At 37.6% G+C, this 22421-nt stretch overlaps 1 protein-coding gene across 2 annotated transcripts; it reads left to right on the top strand.

Moving 5' to 3' along the window:
* The first annotated feature begins 15091 nt into the window (after positions 1-15091).
* LOC110918248 (copper methylamine oxidase) lies at positions 15092-21386 on the top strand. Of its 2 annotated transcripts, XM_022162595.2 has the most exons (13): positions 15092-15520; positions 16941-17050; positions 17132-17437; positions 17659-17771; positions 17867-18197; positions 18631-18846; positions 18966-19202; positions 19375-19560; positions 19693-19833; positions 20576-20844; positions 20928-21009; positions 21103-21279; positions 21315-21386. In XM_022162595.2, the coding sequence occupies exons 1-12, from the start codon at positions 15331-15333 to the stop codon at positions 21235-21237; spliced, it is 2316 nt and encodes a 771-aa protein (XP_022018287.1). In that variant the 5' UTR covers positions 15092-15330; the 3' UTR covers positions 21238-21279; positions 21315-21386. The 2 variants fall into 2 exon arrangements, with proteins under 2 accessions (XP_022018287.1, XP_022018286.1); XM_022162594.2 differs by having other exon boundaries at positions 21103-21386.
* Positions 21387-22421: the final 1035 nt, after the last annotated feature.

The raw sequence follows: 22421 nt of genomic DNA, 5'->3' as shown, positions 1-22421 counted from the left end.
TGAAGGGAATTCCGTGTGAAAGTTAATTTCGTTTGAACAGAACAATTTGGTGAACTTTGAAAAACCGAAACATGGAAGAAGAATTTTATAATGCCTTTGCTACCCCGGTTACTGTTACACAGCAGACAATGTTGGAAAATGAAACGGGGACAATGCAAAAACCGCCTAAGCTCATGAACATTGAGGAGTATAAAGGTTGGGAATGACGTTTTGAAAACTGGGTTCAGGCAAATTATTTGGATGCTTGGGAATGTGTCGAAATGAAATATGTCAGACCGACGAATGACGATGAAGAGGAGATTGCTATCAAAGATATGAGTGCTGATGATAAAAAGAAATATAATAATGAAAAAAAATGCTAAGTCTACTACAACAAGCTGTGAAAGAAGACATCTTGGTCTTATTGCAACATAATGGAAGTGCTTATTCGATCTGGAAAGCTTTAAAATCAAAGTTTGTTGGAAGTCAAGAGATGGTTAAAAACAAAAAGTCACTTTTGAAGAAAGAGTTTGATCTGTTTCGTGGGTTGAAAAATGAGAGCACGAAGCAAATTATTGAAAGATACTGCAATTTGTTGATGAACATGAAGAGATTAAGCATCAATAAAGATAATGAGGAGTTGATTGAAAAGCTAGCTGATGCGTTGCCACACGAGACTTGGGGCATATATCTCATGATGCTAAGGAACAAGAAAGGTTTTAGCAGTTTGACACTGAGCAAGTTCATTGAAAAGATTGAAGCTCAAGAGATGGAACAGAGAAAGATTTCAAGAATGAAAGACTTCGATGGTGAACAAGACATTGGGCTTTATTACAAAGCAAGGTTGAATGACAAATCCACCAACATGTCACCGAAGGTTGAAACGACATTCAATGCAAAGAGTTCATCAGGAAGTTCTTCTAAAGGATCAAGTAGCAAAACAAGTTTTTCATCATATCCGTCATTTGATCCAAACATTTCAGCAACAATGAATGGCAAGAAGCTACAATGCAACATCGTACTGAATCTGGAGAATGATCAGGATTATTCAGAAGAAATTGCTAAGAGTCACATGTCTTTGTTGGGAACCGTGTTGGAAACATATGGTAGTTTAGTTGCAGGTCGGATTGGGAATCAAATGCTTACAAAAGAAGATTACGATCAGATTGATGCTGAAGAGATGGAATTGATGGATATAAAATGGTGTATGGCAAGTGTTTTGAGGAGAGCCGAGAAATTTAGACAGATCACAGGAAGAGATGACTTCCGTGATGCATGTGTTTCTAATTTGGGTTTTGATAAATCTAAAGTCACTTATTTTCGTTGCAGGGAAAAAGGACACCTCAAGAGGGAGTGCACAAATCGCGAAGCAAGTGGAGCTCAAAATCCGTTCAACAACAATGATTACTATCGGAAATCAATCTATCATCAAGTTGCTCAACAACAACAAGAACCACAAGTGGCACATGGTAGAAAAGTGATTGAAGAATCTTCAAAGAGAGCTTGTCTGGTGAATCAAGATGATCAAACAGCTTCAACAGGTTTCAATTGGGACAAATATGTTTCAGCTGATGGAAAAGCATGTTTGATAGATCAAGATGATGAAAAATTACCAGAAGGGTTTAGCTGGGAGAATTTCAGTTGGGATGACTATGATCCTAACAAAACTTCAACTCACAAAGCTTTTGTTACTCGAATTGAAGAAGATAGTGATGATGATAGTGAGTATTATTGATGAAACAATGGTTAACCGGGCAGGGTTAACACACTGGTCTCGTCAAGAAGGGTTAATCCCTTCCTCTCGAGGATCGCTGGCTGGATCGTCCGCTGGTTGATCTCCTGCACAAGGAAACAAGCCGTGACTCGTAACAAGAAGGATGGGGTAGGGGGTGCTCCTTGTTACCACTCTCCGGCGTGAGAATCAGTAATTTGCTTGGGAAGCAAAGTGTGATAGTAGTAGTAGTGAGAGAGTTGTGAAGAGAAACCTCAAACCTGGTTTGGGGTTGGTATTTATAGCCGAGGAGTGAAGGAGGAGTTGAATGGACGAACTGACGACGTGTAGCCCTTATGCAGGTGTGTTAGGCTTGTCGGTTGTGGAGGTGAAGCCACGTCCTACTGCAGTGTCAGTCTGTCGCTTACGTATGGCCTGACAGGCGACTGTCATTGGTGCCACTTGCTCTGTACTGTCAGTCCCACTTGCCTTGTGGGCAGGAAGCGGTGTCGCGCCGCATCGCTACCTGCGGTAACTGCCGTTGTTCCCGCGTTGTCCTTCTGGCAAAGAGTGTGGGATGCGGTGCCAGGCCGCATTGCCACTTGTGGTGACTGTTGATGTTATCCAGATCCCTTGTATTGATAGAAGTGTTCACAGGATGCGGTGCTAGGCCGCATCGCTATGCGTCCACCGTTTTCATACACTAGATGCGGTACCGTTCTCATACTCCAGGTAAGTCCTCTTCCATCATTGGGCAGATTGGATTCGACCTCTGTGTTCGCGCGTGCCCGCACGGACACAGATAAGTCTTTAGCTAGTGGGGGTTTTGATAAGGGTAATGGTCACTCGCGGTCATGCTGACGCGAGATCTGGGACCATACCCCTTCAATTATGCAAAAAGAATGGCAAAGCACTTGAAAATGTTGGCAGAAAGTGATAGTGAAGATGAAAAAGCTAAAAAGAAAAAGAAAAAAGGTCAAAACACCGGTCAGCAGTGATGATCAAGATGTTCCGGTGGTCAGAAGAAAAGTGAAAGATTTTCCAGCTTTCAAGATTGATGAAGAAGCTGATGCAAAGAAGAGTCCGGTGATTTGTGAAAACTATGAAGCTGTAAAGAAACAAAACAGTATTTTGATTCACAACATGAACAGGTTGAAAGAATCTTATGATGTGTTGAACAAAGCCATGAATATGTACAATGAAACAAGCGAAGAACAGGCAACAGCAATGAAGACACTTCAAGGAGCGTTCATGATAAAGCAGAAAGTTGTGAACAATTACATTGAGAAGTGTGCTGTCTTGGAACAGAAACTGGAGACTCAACGAATTGAAACAGAAAGAGTTAATCGTTTGTTAAAAAGTTACTCATGTACTTCTTATGTCATTGACAGGATTTATCCAACTGTGGAAGGCATGAAGGTTTTTGAAGATGATGAAGTAACTGAAGAACAAAAAGTATCTGAAGAAAAGACTCCTGAAAAGAAGAAAGAAAAGAAGAAGGATACTGAAGTAAAGACATCTGGTAAGAAACAAGGTGTTAGTTACAACAAGTGTCCACCCCCGCTGGAAAATGGATATTCGCCAAGAATCCAAATTCTGAAAGAGTAAAAAAGGCAACCAACTTAAAGTGGGAATCTGAATCATCAGTCAATTTGCCAGAAAATATTGATGTCACGTTCACATCGTCTGACACTGATCAACAATCTCAATTGATGAAGAAAGTGGAGGATCATGTGTTAGATAACGATGAAACCGAGGAGTCAAAGTCGGAGTCTATGTTAGAGTCAAAGTCTGAGTCCAGCACTCCGAGTCAAACCGAAAAACAGGGCAAAAGAGTTTATAATAAAGAATTCCTATTATCAAAATCTAATTTGGATGACGAAACGTTTAAAGTTGCATATACTTTGAATGATTCTGACAAATTATATTCTGATGAGGAATTTCCAATAAGAGGTGTCAAACCTGAGATAATCAAAAAGGTTTTCAAATTAACAGAAATTAACATTTCTGAAATAAAAGATGTAAATCTTACTAATAAACCTAAAAAATACACCTCAAGAGTTCAACAAAGAGAAAACAAGAAAAAGGGTTACGGTTCTGGTTCTGGTTATGAAAGAAACCAAACCATAACGGTAATTTCAAAAAGAAAGGTTTAGGATTTATTCCACCAGAAAATCATAAAAATGAAAAATACGTCAGAGATTTTAAATCAAAGATGATATTTGTTTCAGGTACATCTTCTGAAGAAGAAAAGGAAAAGTTGTTCAGAAAGCAGTCAAACAGAGAATTCCTTGCGAAAAAGCAAGAAGAGATGCAGACTGTTGATCAGATGAAAGAAACGAGAACCTGTTTCCAATGCAACACTGTTGGACATATTGCCAAGAATTGTTCCAAGGCAATACAATCAAAACAGGGAGTTTTTCGTAGACTGAAAGATAAAGTGATTGAGTTTGAACCACCAATTGATAGAACAAAACTTTTCAAAAATTCAAAATTTGAAATTGGTGAATGTTCAAACAGGTTTTACAAGAGATGGGTAAATCTTGACAACCAGAAATGGGTTGTTAAGAAATCTGATGATGGGTCTAGCAATGATTCTGATACATCAAAATCAGAGGAGCTATCTTCTGGCGATGATTCTGGTTCCACAAAATCAGATGAGCCACAGATTAAATCAAAAAATGAAAACTCAGTTCCTGCAATGGATGATGCGAACTTTCCACCATTGAGGGCTGAAAATTTTAAAACAAAAATTAGAAAAGTTGAGATTTCAAATCAATTCTTTTCTGAAAAAAAGGAATTTGATGTTGAAAAGGCTTTTAACCCCAAAGTGCATCATATTTTTGGAAAATTGATTAATGGAAAGGCAAAAGGGGTAAAAGAATTCTATGAGAAGAAGATGAACAGTAAGAAACCGAGTGTTGGTAGCTCGGTATCACCCAAGGCTGGTCAGGCTTGGGTGGATATATTCTTTGATTAAAAACCTGACTTGCCGGAGCTCCCAGGTTGGTAAGAGTGAAGCAGGAATCGGCATCATTCTTTGTATTAAGTTTGATTGTGAATACCTATAAGTGGTAGTTGATTTGACCTACAAGTGGTAAATTAGGGACATTAAGTTGTACTTGATTTTCTACAAATGGTATGTTTGGTAGGTGAATTTACAAGTGGTTGATAAACAACGTGATGAGATAAACCCCGTTCCCTACAAGTGGTAAAATCAACTAAACTTATTTTCCGAAAAACCATTTTGATTAAAACAAACTTAAGTGTTTTGAAATCATAATGGGAAAATAGTTTATTGAGAGGGGGAGTTCTGATTGTTTATGCCAAGTGGATGGCGAATTGAAGCAATTCACAACAGTTGTCAAATTTTCTTGTATAGTTTGTTTTCAAATTTCTTTATATGTGTTTGCATTTTAGGGGGAGTAAAAATTTCAGAAAATCCAAAAACATAAGAAAATTTGAAAATTTCAAAAACATGATAAAATCAAAAATGAGTTTTGTTGAGAAAAGAGGAACTGATAGTACATCAGTGGACTATCACAACACGCTAAAGATTTGGAAAGTAAAAATGTGATAAACAATCTCACTGTGGATATGCCAGTAGGTTTTTATACATTTAGTAAATTGTTTTCGAGATATAAACATAAATTTCAAACTTGCTTATCTCGTGGGTAACATTTCTTGGATATATGGGTAACCCCCGAAATTTTGTTTGAAAGGTCCCTCTTTCTGAGATACTAGGTCTTTATACTCAGTGATATCTGGGTATTATCCCGAGACTTCTGATTTTGCGGAAGCAATGGCCTAGTCCTCGTATAATACTTTTCATTTGGTTGAAATATAGCGCTGCCCTCAATACAAAAAATGATGAAACATTGAAAAATGCTAATCATGTGATGTTGAAGAAAAGGTTCTCTAAAGGGAACACACCAAAAGACGAGCCGTCATCTCTCTGCTGAACGGAAGTTCTGACCTGAGCTCTCACGGTTTCGCATTTAACCCTTTTACAGATATCGTCAAGGTATATTCACCTGTAAGACTGAATATTGGGATCTGGATATGGGAGTATATTCAAGTGGTGGGACACGCGAATAAGTTTAAGTTCTTAAGACACTAATCTCGTATCTCGAAACAGTTGAACTTTGTGTGAAAATTTAAGTGGACCAATATACTGACAATCTAGGTGAATTGTTTAGAACTTAAAATGTTTAAAGCTTAACGGTGTTGGTGATTTGTCTCAAAAACTGATATGATCCTCTTGCACAAACTCACAAAAAGATTGTCTGTAAATATTTCTTTATTGCATTTCTTTAAATTCAAAAATCCAAAAAGTTTTTCAGTGTGTTTTAGCATAAATTTTGAAAAATCCAAAAAGATTTTTGACAACTGATGTAGAAAAGCTGATTTTCAAAATTTCAAGTGCTAAACATGATGATCAATTTGAGGGGGAGTTTGTGTATAACGAAAACAGATTGTGGGAGTTTGCTTACAAGTGGTTCATCAGAGTCTAATATTGTAAAATCATTCTTGATTATTTGTCATCTTACAAGTGATAAGAAGAGATCATAAATTTGTCAAATTATAAATTTATGAAATTTATTGTGAGGTAGAGAATATGCAGGTTTGAGTAAGAGATGGGTTAATTGATCCTGAGGAGCTTGTGGTGAGATAAAGCCAGGTTCCGATTCCTGAGCATTCTGTGTTTAGAGAAAACCAGGTTTCGATTCCTGAGGCAGAGTGTATGCCAAGTCATGATCCAGACTGCGATCCCAGTTTATCGAAAGGAGGAGTCTGTAGATGCTAAAGAGCCAGGTTATGATTCTGGAAGCCTGTTTTCATACAAGCTGCTGATGAACTTAAGGAATCAAGAGATCTGATCAAGAGAATTAGAAAGAAGCAAGAGCCAAGTTCAGATTCTGGTAAAGAAGTTCGAGAGGAGTCTGTTTGTGCATATAGAAAAGAGAAGAGAGAGATTTGAGGATGCTTTACAATGTAAGATACTTTCAAGAGAAGCCCAAAGACTGATAAAGACTGAAGATGTTGAAGACTCGACACTTAAGACTCGTCAACATTCGAGGGCGAGTCTGTTAGTGCATGCGTCTGTCGACTTCGTCTTGTATCAAGTCTTATACTTAGAATGATAAATCAGGGCACGTAGTTCGAGAAAATAGTTAATTCCGCTTGAATGGGTAATTCCGCTTGAAAGTGACAAGCTTGTAATTCCGCGCGGAATTAGATTCCGCTTGGAATTCTAATCTCGCTTGGGACCATTTCAAACGGAATTAGATCACTATATATATACCCTTCAAACGAAATCATTTGTAACGATTCCGGTTTCAGTGCCGAACTGCTGCCGAAGTGTCGTCTCGCTGTAAATTGTCATCAAATCAATAAAAACGACAGTTAATGAGTATATTATGCTGAATTGACCTCAGAACGACTGTTTCCGCCTTTCGTTTTGAGCATAAAATCTTCTGATCGACTCATTCGGGTCCGAAAGCGATCCTACATCCTTCTTCTTTCCATCAGAGATCAAAAACTTGTTCAATCTAATCGCTTCTTCAGTCAACGCCACACTCAGATCAATGGCTTCAGTGATCGTTGGAGGCTTCGAAGTAGTCACCATGCTCATGATTTGGGGTGCCAATCCCCAAATGAAGCGTTCAACTCGCTTGAACTCCGGTTCTACCATGTAGGGGACAACGCGAGACAGGTCATGGAATCTCTGCACATACTCAGCAATCTTCGGACCATCCATCTTTAGATTCCAGAACTCGGTTTCCAACTTCTGAATCTCAGCTCTCGAGCAGTACTTCTTGCGCATCAGCTCTTTCATCTCATCCTAAGTCATAGCGTATGCAGCCTCTTCTCCCAGAGTCTGAACCTAAAGGTTCCACCAGGATAGAGCTCCGTCTAGGAAAAGTCCAGAAATGTAGGTGACCTGGTGCTCTGGCGCACACTTGCTCATCCGCAGCACAGAATTGGTTTTCTCCGCCCATCTAACGAAGGCTACATCACCACCGGTGCCGTCAAAGTTCAGAGGCTTGCAGTCAAGGAACTGCTTGTAAGTACAACCTGTACAAGCAACATCATTCACAGAAGGCATTAGCAAGCACACATGGAATGTCCAAACGTATCGTAACGTGTCCTTAATGACTTAAATATTACCGTGAGGTGGGTTATTTCCTGAGGTACCTCCGCTATGTTCAGAGCGTAAGGCCTCATGTTGTGCGATTGCTTGTGAAATCCGTTCTTGCAGTTCTGCCTCTGTTGTGGGCAACTGATTATTCCTTTGAGGAGGCATCTTCTAAAAGAAGATTGTATGGGTCAGGTCTTATGTATATAATAAGTATATAGTATGTAGTACGTATACAATAGTGTTCGCTATAACAAGAAAGCAGGAAATCATAGCATAAACAAGTAAATTAACAATGTATTTAATGAGAACATTACGATTGAGCTTTCATTAATCATCGACCACAATTATAGTTACATGTTTTACACAAATATCGTATCAAAAGGAACACAGGGTCACACTACCCTTGTCTAAAATGTCTACCAATCTACCGTAAGTCATACAGTCAAAAGGTGGTCTCCAAAAGGCTTTACTAGCTAGGCTCAATAACGGTGCTCTCATCAAAAGTAAGCTACCTATATAAAACCAAAAACCGTCTATGCTGATGGCGGTGGAGGAGGAGGTGGAGGAACAAAAAGCAAGCTGCGCACATGTGCAAGCTCCTCCTCAAGATCATAAACATGACGCAACAGATAACTAATCTGCTGCTCAGCTGTAAGAAAACGAGTGTTAAACTCAGGAAATGGAGTAAGTGGTGCAGGAGGATGCGAAAATAGGGACGGTGATGAACGTGGGGGAACAAAAGATGGCTGACACGGACATGGCAAAGGTCGCGGTGTCATCTCAAGCTCTAGAATCCTGCGACTCATGATCTCGACCTGAAGCTGCAAGGATAGGAGTAACTCATCTCGTGTATAACCGGTGAAATGTGAGGGATGGTAGGAATCAGAAATCGGCATGGTGTAAGGTGGGAACCATCTAAGTGGCTCATCTAGTGGTGAAGAAGTAAAATGAGCAGTAGGTGTATACTGAGGCATGTGAGGAAGTGCGGCTGAAACATGAGGATCACGGTCAGGCTGCTGGCCAGAAGGGCCTTCCCCTGGACGGGGTGCATGTATGTCCTGCTAGAAAGTGACAGGTAAATCAGTGCGGTGAACATCGGACTCAACAGGGTGAAATGGAGCATCATCAATAGGTGCAGGTGCATGTGGGGGAGTAACTGACTCAACAACAGGAGGGTTAGCGGGTGCAGGAGCTGGATCTGGTATGAGTGGTGCAATATCAGGTATGCCAAATGGAACAGGGTCATGGTCAGGTAAAGGCTCAGGTGCTGGCATCGGCTCAAGATCAGCGGGTGCAACAACAAGCTGATCATCAGGAACAAAATCAGGCTCAAGTCCAGGCTCAACATCATGTGGAGGTAACGGTGCAACTGACATAGCTGTATCGTTATCAGAATCAGTGGCGTAATGTCGCAAACCAACTGCCTGTAAGGCGGAAGAGGATACAGACTCAAAGGAATCGGGGACAGAATGTAAACTAGAGTCAGAAGAAATCTCAATAACAGGAATCCCCAGAAGTGGGATAGCAACAACGTCCTCATCCAGCTCTCCATCGCCCTGGGCATCATCGGGAGGACCATCAACAAACAAGTCAACATCATCATCAAAAAGATCGTCAAAAGGCCAATCCTCAGGGGGAATGACCATGAGAGGAACATGAGCGAGGATTGGTGCCACGACATGCTCACCATCGGGGTGACTGATGATAAGATGATCGTGAACAGGAATAGGAATAACAAAAGGATCCTCGTCTGGGATACCATCAGTAATCTGTACATCATCTCTGAAATCGGGCAGTGGAAAAGGCTGAAAGTCGTCATCATCGTCGGACATCATCTCCGGGTCACTCTCGGTGTCGGAAGTAAAGATCTCTGGCTCATGGGCAATCTCATCATCTGAGACTACTGCCATGGGGTCATCGGTATCGGACAAACCACTCTCGGAAGATGACATAGTGTCTGTAACAAAACAATCACAACATATGCACATATATCAACATCTAACATTAAACATGCAATCAATAACGATGTAACCATGTATCCTTCCTAGTCTCTCAGACTAAACCAACTAGTCTCCCAAACTAAACTTCCTAGTCTCCCAGACTAACCCACACAGTCTCCCAGACTGAACTACCTAGCCTCCCAGACTAGACCTCCCAGTCTCTCAAACTGAACCACCTGGTCTCTCAGACTGAACCATAAACATAAACCTTGAAATGTGTTTCGTGTTTTTTTGTTTGTAAAAATGTTTGTTTTTCCTGGATCTGGGCGTTTCGTGTATGCAATGAAAACATGTTGTAAAAATATTTTCATGAGAGCCCTAATGATTGTAGTCTAGACTCGACAAGGAATCCTAGTTTGCTACAATCGAAGCTCTGATACCAAGCTGTCATACCCTGACTTTTGCGGAAGCGTGATTATGGTGTGACTTTCTTAATACCATTGCATTCAATCATAACAACAACTAAATGATAAAAACCATAGATGTTCAACCATAAATTAGGTTTAAAAACATGACAACATTGTCTTAAAACATAGAAATTCAAATACGAGTACAAACCATGCAACTTGTTTAAAAGTTCACAAAGACTCGACAAATGACATTAAATTAAACCAGGATTTGGAAGATGTGTCTCGTCCAGGAATAAGACACACTGGCCAAACCCTAAAACCATGGATGACATCTTTTATTCTTAACACAGCTTGAAACATCCAACGCCCGCCAGATCCACTACTAATTCCCTGAAATACATGTATTTTGAAAACATCAACAAAAGTTGAAGGAGTTCATGTGTGTGTTTGTGAATAAACCTTTGAAACATTTGTAAGTAAGTTTGTATGTACTTGAAAAACCCCGGTATGAAAGCAAAACAAGGAAACAGATCGATTAATGGTTTGCAAGGCCATTAACATGCGTGCAACGGCGTAGGAAGACTCAAACCTAGCAAATTTTGCACCGGGCCTCCGGCTGTAAGACATAGTCACCTCATGGGCCACCCTGGTCCACATGGGTCTGGGCTCGCTACACCCAAATAGATCTATCACTCATGTCCCTCGGTCCTAACGCGAGGATTAATGGCCCTAAGAGTGCGCCTACCCATTCACATGATCTACTGTACTTTCCAAAGCTAACCATACCATTTGTACTTGTATGAAATCTTTTTGTAACATGTACTTCACCCCCGAAGCTTATAAAACAAAAACAGTTTAAAAGAAAAGGGGGACATGAACTCATAGTCTTGCGTCTTCAACAATCGTAACTCAAGCTCCTTCGGCGAACACGACTACCTACAACGTACTAATCTATTAGACGAACGTGCCGTGCCTTGACTTAGTATTATTGTCTTTGAATTACGTTTCTTTTGTGTCTTCGATATTATTCCAAGTTATATAATTATTTGTTAAAATAATTAATATTTCAACTTAAATTATATTTATAAATTTTGGAATAATAATATATTTTTGACTTGATACTCTTCGGGTGTTTATACATGTATTTCCTTCCCAAGGATGGGTGTATTTGTATTTGTATTCTTATACTTGTATATTTTTGCCATGTATCGGGGTCGTATTCTGGTGTGTATTTATACGTATAGGAATACGTATTTTATTGTATTCATTAAGTATCCTTTATACTTAATTTTATATTAATTCTTCCGGAATATTTTCTTTAATAAGGATTCAATATATATTTCCAAAATATATATTTTAATAAATATTATTTAGAAAAATTATTTAAATTTTTCCTTTGGCAAAAATATTTGTATTTCTCTTATAAGTTCCAAAAAAATATATTTTCATGTCCAACATAGAAAATATATATAAACTCATTTTTCTTCCAAAAATGATATGTTTCATATTTATTTGAGAAAATATATTTTTCTCCTCAAAATATTGTATTTCGTGTTTGTAAGAAAATATGTATTTCTCTAAAAATAATATATTTTTCCTTGTCAAAAATATGATATATTTTTGTAGTAATTGTAAAAATCATATTTTTGTTTCCTTGGTGTCCAAAATATTATTTACCAAAATATACTTTGTGAATAAATTCCGGAATATTTTTGTAAGCCTTTATTCCATAGTTAGGTTTCTCTAATTTTGTGCAAATGTGTATATTTATTCTTTGAAATTTTGGTAATATTTTGGATTGTGATTCTTGATATTTTAATGAGTTATATTATTTCATGTCCTAAAATAATATAAGTAATACACAAAATATATAAATAATCACACACATGATGTATTCTAAATATATATTTCCTAAATACATATTTAGTCACTTTTATTTATAAAATCAACCTCCAATATTGTATTTTGTAACCAAAAATTATGGCAAGGTTTTTGCAGAAAACTCATGGTTAAAATATACTTGTAAATATTTGTTTAAAAATTTTTTTCTAAGTGTTTATATTTTTTGAAAATTTTGCCATAGTTTCCCCTAAAAATGGAGATTTCCAATGCTTTCAAGCATATCATTTTCTTTTGTAAAAATCACCACAATCAATTCACCAACAACAATAAACAACCTTTACTTACCAATTTGCCAATTATCATACATTTTCTACTACTTCATTAACTTTAATATTTGTAAAAAATTGTAGTAACTCACTAGTGTTCTTAGTAAGTCTTGCTACCCTTTAAAATGTGATTAGTTCTTTTAAAAACTTTATTTTTAAAGAAGTTAAATGTTTACAACTTCAGATCATATTTTCTAAAAATATTTCTTTATGCATTCTTGTTACACAAGTGTTTCTACACTTGTTTAACCACTAAAAATAATATTTGTTTATGTAAGGCCCAAGATTTAATAAAACTCATATTTTTAACTCGGTTTCCTTGAAATATCATTCATAAATCTTTAGATCTACATGATTAATAACTTACTTTGATCATTATTTTTCAAAGTATTCTTTCAAGTTCATGATTCATGTGTGGATGATCCATCATCCTACAACATTTCTACTTTCTCACATTGCTAGATTATGTTTTTAATCATGATCTAGCAAGATCTTATGTTGATCAACATCATTTCTACAAACAATCAATGACCAACAAGCATAACAACTCATATTTACTTCTTATGATCTTTAGTGTTCTTTAAGATTTTGATTATGATTCTTCTTTAACCACTAAAATGGAAGTAAAATGGAGTGTACAAGGTTCTTACCACTAGCTCAAGGCTAGGGATGATTCAAGAGTAGAAAACAAGTGGATAAAAGCAAACAAGAGAGGTCCTTCAAGCTCCAAAGCCACCAAGCTTCTTAGTCTTGCTTCTAGCACCTTTGTATGTATGTGAAATGAATGAAGAAGGTTGAATGGTGGTGGTGGTGGGTGTGTTAGGGGTCGGCCGAGAGCAAGGGGAGGAGAAGAGGAGAGAAAGTGTGTGTTTTAGTAGGTGTAGAAATGAAATCAAGACCTCATGTGTTCTACTTATAACCATTTCATCATTCCATCCTTTGTATAATATGTCATTATTTAGGGAACAAGATCTAATTAGATAATGAAATAAAATCCATTAAGTGGGGACCACTTGGGCCGTGAATAGGGGGTAGTAGATTAGAGTGAAACTAGTTTGGTTACATTAAGGTTGAAATCCAAGTATTAGTTACATGCTTTAGTTATTAGATATTTTTAGGAGGTGTTATGATGTTCGGGGACCATAACTAGCTTGGAAATGTTAAAACAATGCTTCTAGTGTAAATTTGATGTTTCAGGTAGTGTCCGGTTGTTCGGTTGGTTATTGGTTCGTTAAAGTGCTAAACTATGCAGTTTAGTATGCTTTATGTATCTTTTTGTGACACTTTTGATTCCCGACACTTCGGAAAGCACTCAGGACCATTTTACTATATTTCTGCATCATATTAGTGTGTTAAATTGCTGATTTTTGCTGAATTCAGCACTTTGGGTGAGTTTTAGGCACTTTCCATCACTTAAACTATCACTAGGAAGGCAGTTTTGTGATCCTTACTTTCCTACATACTATACTAGTGTCATACTTAGTTTCTGGCTCATTCTGTGTCTAAATGCACTGTCTGTCTATGTGCTGAGTCCTGTCAGCATTTTCCTGATTTATCATATAACTATGCTATTTGTACTTAATGCATCATTTAAGGCAATACAACTTTCATGCAATATTGGTATGACATTAAACAATGTATGATGCACATGTATGTATGAGACAGAAATCAGAAAGCAGTTAATTGCAAATTTAGCATAGTCATTAAACACTAATCATGATTAATTAATTGTACGGATACCTGGATTTTTGACAGTTGTCACAGTTTGATAGGGTTGTTCATTTTTATCCGAAACCCAACCCGAAGTCAAAGCCACCTAAACCCGAATTAGAGAATACCCGAAAAACCTGATCCTGAATAACCGGAACCCGACCAACCTGAACCTTCAATGAATCGGTTACCATGTCACTTTTTCTCGGCTAAAAACCCGAACAACCCGACCCGAAAAACCTGAAATTTGAAACCCGAAAAAAACCCAAACATTTCATGTCCTTTTTTGGTAGATGTGTTTTGATTTAAAGTCTTTGGTATCTAAAACATTATGTTTTAGGACTTTTGAGCATTAACATGTTATATTGTCAAATATTGTTTTAATTTTAATGATATTTTTAAGTAGCATGATGAATTTTAATTATATTTTGCAAAAAAAAAAAAAACTTTTTTTAATATTACATCTAAACTCGAAAACCGTTCAACCCAAACTAACCCGAACCCGACCAACCCGAACTTTAAATGGTTTGGTTATCAGGTAACTTTTTCCCAGTCATAAACCCGAAAAATCCGACCCAAAAACCCCGAAACCTAAAAAAAAAAAAACCTGAAAAACACCCCTACCGTTTGATACTCTTTTTATGAATTCTTTATCTTTAAAAGATTTTGTATTTGTATCTAACCCCCAAATAAAATAAGCTTATTGTCATATCAGATTACTAGATTGCTATAAATGTACTCTAAAAAGTAAAAAACATCCGATAAAGTAAGTTTATCATACTCTAAAAAGTAAAAACATCCGATAAAGTAAGTTTATCATAAAAAGTTAAAGGTTGGTATAAATCACTAAATTTAATTGTCATTTATTTATTAAAAAAATCGTTTCGATATTGATGAGAATAATGTTTTTTCCTTTGGGATTACAATTTACACATCATCACCCGATTAAAAATAAATCGAATCACGACTTTGTCACGTGAAATCGGCAATCTTCTGTCATCTCCTTTATATATATATTACACACACCCCCCTACCCCCTGTAAAATCTAAAATCTGTTTTAGATTCAGAACAAACCAGAACCCCTATTTATTTCCACCATCACCTATACATACAGATTCCTATCTCTATACTAACCTAACCTAACCGGTGCTAGTGCAGGGAGCGTGGTGGTACTGCACTTATACGGAGACAGAATTGCTTCTGTATGTCAGTAGATTGTACGCACTGCAGCTATTACGGTGGATTTGGTGAGCTTGCTAACCCCTTACAATGGCCTCAGCTTCGCAAAAGACGTCGCATTCTTCCGTTGATTCCGTTACCATCCGCCGTCAGATTGCTCCGGCCGCTGCCTCCGCCGCTACCGCCGTCGTCGGCGATTGGAATAACGACGATCGCCCGTTGCCGATCAAAAATTCCGTGATTAATCCGCCTGATCCTTCCGCTAATGCTTCATCGAAAGGTAGTTATTGATTTCGATATGTGTTATTGTGTATATGTATCGGTTTATTCGTGTTATTGTGTTGTTGATTTCGATAATTGTGTATGTGTACGTATTTGTGTTATTGTGTGTTTGTATCGATTTACGTGTTTATTCGTCATACGTTACAATTAGGTTTACATGTGTATACGTATATGTGTATAGTGTATGAATGTTAGATGAAGATTTATCTGGAGATATATGAGTTGGATAATGAATGTTAGATGAAGATGAAGATCTGTGTATTGTGTATACGTATATGTATATGTATACATATGTGTATAGTGAGTGTATAGATGTTAGATAAAGGTTTATATGGAGATATATGAGTAATGAGTTGGATAATGGATGTACAAATTTTGGAGTGTGCTTCTATGTGTAGATTCAGACAATTTTATGTCAGATCTTGATGTTTGTTGGTGAGTTTCGTCAACATATGTTTCTTTTTGGTTGTCACCTTTGATGGTGGGGCTTACCTGACTTGTCAATTGTCATCTACATATATTCAATTTTCAAATGGATTTTTCAAATCAAAGAAAAAAACAATGTAGTGATGTATTTTAAGGGTTAAATTGTTTCAATCACTAGATTTTTTAAAGTTATTAAGTGATAGACAGACTGTAAGGATAGTCATATATTTGATTATTATATATTTGCTACAATATTTTATAGAGTATGTGTGGGATTATCAGGGGCTCAGGGCATTGTTTATCAAGAATTTATTCCTAGGCCTTTTGCTTGACATGACATGAAATGAGATAAGGTGTTTAGTATATCATACCAACCTATGCTGATCTGGGCTGCACCCGTTTTAAGGTGATTGTGTTGCCTTTAGTTATAACAGTGGAGGGTTGATTTTATAAATAATAGTCTAACTTTACTGACACCTGATATGCACTGGATTTGACTCATGGATGCCCATGCAAAACTACACCACAGGCCACAGCGGCAAAGGTGTATGATACTATGATGTTTTTGGTGATTCTGATTCTACTAACTGTGCATAATAAGCACTTCAGACGACAAAGGGGACGACACCATATGGACCTCTATCTTCAAGTTACTACTCATCTTTTATCTTCGATTATGTTGCTCGACTGAACTTGTGTTCCGTTATTTTGTTTAATACGTCTAATAGACAAGAACAATCTTATGACCTATCAGCCATCTATTCTACACACAAATTAGGTTCAACATGCAATGTCACATAGCAACCATTGTACTAGGAAATTTGATTTAATGTTTAATCTTACTTTGCATCCAAAGTTATATACTATAATAATGTAGTATTTTGACTCACAACTTAAAGAGGGCTACATTAACCTCTTATTGGTGTGCGACTTTTATTTTTTTGGTTTTGCTTTCACTATCGTTTATCCACTAATTGAGTTGTAATGTTTAGGAATTCAAGTCCTCACAAGGGCTCAAACTAGTCATCCTTTGGACCCATTATCTGCAGCTGAAATCAAAGTAGCCGTTGCAACTGTCAGGGCTGCTGGAGCAACCCCTGAGGTACTAAACAATATTCCTACTTAATATATCAAAGTGATTGTGATGGAATTTGTAAAATTGTTAATTCCTTCTCCTTTTCAGGTCAGAGATGGCATGCGATTTGTGGAGGTGGTTCTTTTAGAACCGGAGAAAAATGTTGTGGCGCTTGCAGATGCATACTTCTTTCCGCCATTCCAACCATCATTGTTACCCAGGAGTAAAGGAGGGGTTGTGATACCTACTAAACTTCCTCCAAGAAGAGCTCGGCTTGTTGTTTATAATAAAAAGTCAAATGAGACGAGTGTATGGATTGTTGAATTATCTCAGGTGCATGCAGCAACTCGAGGTGGTCATCATAGAGGAAAAGTCATTTCATCACGAGTTGTCCTAGATGTGCAGCCTCCCATGGTAATTCTCCGTCTTTTAGACACTAGATTGAAAAAATATTGTTAAAATGTGTAAAGAGCCATCACACTCGAAAAATATGATGTTCCTCATCGACTGTGTTATCTTATAAACTTATGAACACTGTTTCTTGTTGTAATGCTGTGGTTTATTTAACTGTACTTATTCTGTATGGTTACCCAATAGTTTCATGCTATTTGTTCTCATATTGTGATCCATCACAGGATGCTGTGGAATATGCTGAATGTGAAGCTGTAGTGAAAGATTATCCTCCCTTTCGGGAGGCTATGAAGAAGAGGGGCATAGATGATATGGATCTAGTGATGGTTGATGCTTGGTTAGTTAATATCACATGAGAATTTTTAAGTTTTGACACACAACACATATAATGTAACTTACACATGCTACATTTTTGTTTGAAAACTTATACAGGTGTGTTGGATACCATAGTAAGGCTGATGCACCAAGCCGTAGATTAGCAAAACCACTTATATTTTGTAGGACAGAAAGTGACAGTCCAATGGAAAATGGATATGCACGTCCAGTTGAAGGCATACGTGTCCTTGTTGATATGCAAAATATGGTCGTGCTTGAATTCGAAGACCATAAGCTTGTTCCCCTACCACCAGCTGATCCATTGCGGAACTACACTCCTGGTCATACACGAGGTGGTGTTGACCGCAGTGATGTAAAGCCGCTACAGATTCTTCAGCCTGATGGACCAAGCTTTCGTGTTAACGGGCACTATGTTGAGTGGCAAAAGGTAATGTATAAGGCGTGACGTGTATTGATACTTTTTGGGCCGGTCAGGTTGAGTAACGGGTCAAAGCGAGTTCGAGTTGGCACAAAATTTTAGTACGGGTTGTGTCGGACTGAGTCTGTTATACCCAATTAATGCATTAACTAAGATTTTTATTTAAAAAACTTTATAATTAACATAACAATCTAAATCTTTGAATAAAACCTGTTTATGAGATTGTATGCATTCAGAATAAACTTTGGGCAACTTTCACTCATTTGACCAGTTCAATCCGTTCAAACCACTTTCCTTTTAGCTATTTCCTTTGGTTTTACCCGTTTGGGTTAAAAACAACCCAAATCAATTCATTCGATACAGAATGGGTTGCAAGTGCCACCACTATATCATAGCATACATGTTTAGTGAGTGTTGTTTTAGTATATTGTTTGGTTTGCAGTGGAACTTTCGTATCGGTTTCACTCCGAGGGAGGGTTTAGTATTACATTCGGTGGCATATGTTGATGGTAGTAGAGGTCGAAGATCAATAGCTCATAGATTGAGCTTTGTGGAGATGGTTGTGCCTTATGGCGATCCAAATGATCCACATTACCGAAAGAATGCATTCGATGCTGGTGAAGATGGCCTTGGAAAAAATGCTCATTCCCTAAAGAAGGTTTGTGCTTAAACTAAGATGCCTTATATTATGTGGACTATTGTGGTTCACCTCATATTGCTATAAGAAACTTCCAGACAATATGTAAACTATTGTGGTTCTATGTTTTATCTCCATAGGGATGTGATTGCTTAGGATATATCAAGTACTTTGATGCACATTTTACAAACTTCATTGGAGGTGTTGAAACAATTGAAAATTGCGTGTGTATGCATGAAGAGGACCACGGAATCCTCTGGAAGCATCAAGATTGGAGAACCGGCTTAGCAGAAGTCCGAAGATCTCGACGACTCACAGTTTCATTTATATGCACTGTTGCAAACTATGAATATGGTTTCTATTGGCACTTTTACCAGGTGAGTTTATTTTATTCAAAATTCAGAAAATAAAGTTTGCACGTTTTATAGTTCTACTATAATGAAACTCAAGTAGTACCTATAGTCATTACAAATATATGATATCAATCAATGTGTTCTTGCAAATTGCAATAGTGGGTAGCATTTGCTTTAATATGCATTCTGGTTGCAGGATGGAAAGATTGAAGCTGAAGTTAAACTCACTGGAATTCTGAGCTTAGGGGCGTTGCAGCCAGGAGAAGTTAGAAAATACGGCACCACTATTGCACCAGGACTCTATGCGCCGGTTCATCAACATTTTTTTGTTGCTCGTATGGACATGGCGGTTGATTGTAAGCCTGGAGAAACATGCAATCAGGTATGCATCATCACCAATATTGTCTCTGTCGTTATGTTAAAGTATATTGGTCAAAATTCATAACATGATTACAATCTTTACATCTTTATGTGTGTATCATAATCTGTCGCTTGTGCTTTTTTTTTTTTCTAGGTTGTTGAAGTTGATGTTAAAGTTGAAGAACCAGGAAAAGACAATGTTCACAATAATGCATTCTACACACAGGAAACTTTGCTTAAATCTGAATCTCATGCAATGCGGGATTGTAATCCGTTATCTGCTCGTCATTGGATTGTAAGTCTACTAAAGCCTGTTAATTTGTTGAATTGTTCACCATTTGTCAACAGGAGTTTGAAACTTGAGGTCATATATTATACATACACTTAAAAACCATGGTCTCAAATTTTCTTTTTTTTTACCTTAGATATATAGACTTTACACATTCAACCCTAATCTTTTGGTAAGTCCCCTAAATTTTGTTATTTAACAACTTTGACCCCTGATTTATTTCTACTTCATAACATAACATCACACCTCATCTTCTCCGACACTTCAATTTTTTTGTTTAAATTACTTCTACGACTTTGTACCACAACGTGCGAGACATTATACTCTTTTTATCTACGCCTAACCACGTTAATGGCACTAACGTAATGTGTGTAACAGAGTAAAAAAAACGTGTCACGTCAGGCGTGGGCACCACATGTTAATGTCATCATCGTATCACATGTCACGAAGTTACAAACGTGACATTGCCGCCGCAACATGTGGTGCGGGTAAAAATCTAGTTTCACATGGTTTTTCAAAGTCTTTGGACTATGGTGAAGGCTATTAATCCAACCCGAACACCATCCAGCTGGGTGGGGTTGGATCAGATTTTTTAATATGGATTTGTTCCTCAAAACATGTAATGTTTTTTTTAGCACGGGAATACGTATAGTTACTTGGCTAAATTGAGCTGAGCCGTGTTGACTTTGACTTTTCTTGGTTATGTTGTTAACTTTTCTATCTTGCTTATTCAAATTCTTATATTCAGGTTAGACACACAAGGACCGTTAATAGGACGGGCCAACTGACAGGCTACAAGCTGGTACCTGGTTCGAACTGCTTGCCTTTGGCAGGTTCAGAAGCCAAGTTTTTGAGAAGGGCCGCCTTTCTGAAGCATAATTTGTGGGTTACACCTTACGCACCTGGTGAGGATTTCCCTGGGGGAGAATTCCCTAACCAAAATCCGCGTGTCGGTGAAGGTCTGGCCTCATGGGTACAGAAAGATCGATCTCTTGAAGAAACCGATATCGTTCTCTGGTTAGTAAATTTCCATATTAATCTACAAGTCTATTAAACATTCAATAACTTATCATCTTTGTTATATATGTTAATTTTTACAGGTACGTGTTTGGGATCACTCATGTTCCTAGGTTGGAGGACTGGCCTGTGATGCCAGTGGAGCGGATTGGGTTTATGCTTCAGGTATGTTAAATGGAAAATGAATTTATATCTCTATATGGCCCTACAGCATTGATGAAAACGGTTTATCTTATTTCGTTATTGTAATGTGAGCAGCCACATGGGTTCTTTAACTGCTCTCCGGCGGTAGATGTTCCTCCTGGAGCTTGTGAGTCAGATGTGAAAGAGAGTCATGTTAAAGACACAATTGGTCCCAAGCCGGTGCCAAATGGGCTAATAGCCAAGCTTTGATTTAATCATAAACAGTGTAAGATAGACTGCTGTGAAACATTGGCTTAGTTTTGAACCCTGATCTTTTGTTTTATAAGGGTTAGTTTTGAACCCTGATTATTTGTTTTATAAATCTCGAACCAGTACAATCCTTGGATAGGTTTTCTTTAGTTCTTGTCCTTTGCTTGCATAAGTATATGGTATACATACATGTATGTGTATAGGCTGTTAGTAAGCATGTGTGTATATGGTAAATGGGTAAGAGTGTATGCATGCATATACATGATACATGTAAGTGCGTATTATCTTACGAAATCACCAAAAGACGGCCTATGAGGAGATAGTTGTCATTCTTAGAGGTAGGGCTGCAAACGAACCGAACGGACACGAAGAAGGCCTTGTTTGTGTTCGTTTGTTAAGGAAAAAGTGTGTTCATGAACGGTTCATGAGCACTTATTGAACGTGAATTTATGTTCGTGTTCGTTCATTAAGGAAATGAACGTGTTTACGAACACAAACACAAAAAAACGGTGGAGGCTAGAGGTGGACGGTAGAGGGAGCAGTGTTGGCACTTGAAGCCCTAATCATGAAACGGGGGTTGATAGTATTTGCTGATGTGATAATGACAAGGTGAGGGGAACGATGCATATATAAGGTGGGAATAGAGTTTCTTATTTTATTTATTAGGTAATAAATAAATAAGAATTAAACAATATAAAAGGTTTGATAAAATAAATAAATGTACAAAAATCTTTACCGTACAACATAAACAAACAAATATGAACAAAGATAATGAATGAGCATTCACGAATGCCTTACCGAACGTTTACGAACACAATTGAACGAACAGGCCACTCTTTGTGTTCATTCATTTAACTAATCGAACAAAATTTCTTGTTCATTTTTGTTTGTTTGTTTACTAAACGAACACTAATCGAACAAAATTTCTTGTTCATGTTCGTTTGTTTACTAAACGAACGAACGTAAACAAACTTCTTGCCGAACGTTTCCCAAACTGTTCGTTGAATGTTCGGTTCATTTATAGCTTTACCTAGAGGGAATGGTTGATTAGTAAGATCATATAAGGCAGTACGGGTGGCATTGGGGATGGTTTCAGGACGAGTGGTGTGGTGCTCGGTACCAGCGAGAACACCGCCCCCGAAGCTATGAATTTTTCTCTATGGTGTCGATATATTTTTTGGTGC

This window comes from Helianthus annuus, chromosome 16, assembly GCF_002127325.2.
Source record: "Helianthus annuus cultivar XRQ/B chromosome 16, HanXRQr2.0-SUNRISE, whole genome shotgun sequence".
NCBI lineage: Eukaryota > Viridiplantae > Streptophyta > Magnoliopsida > Asterales > Asteraceae > Helianthus > Helianthus annuus.
Note: the sequence above shows the minus strand (reverse complement) of the source record. Positions and strands in the feature narration are given on the sequence as shown.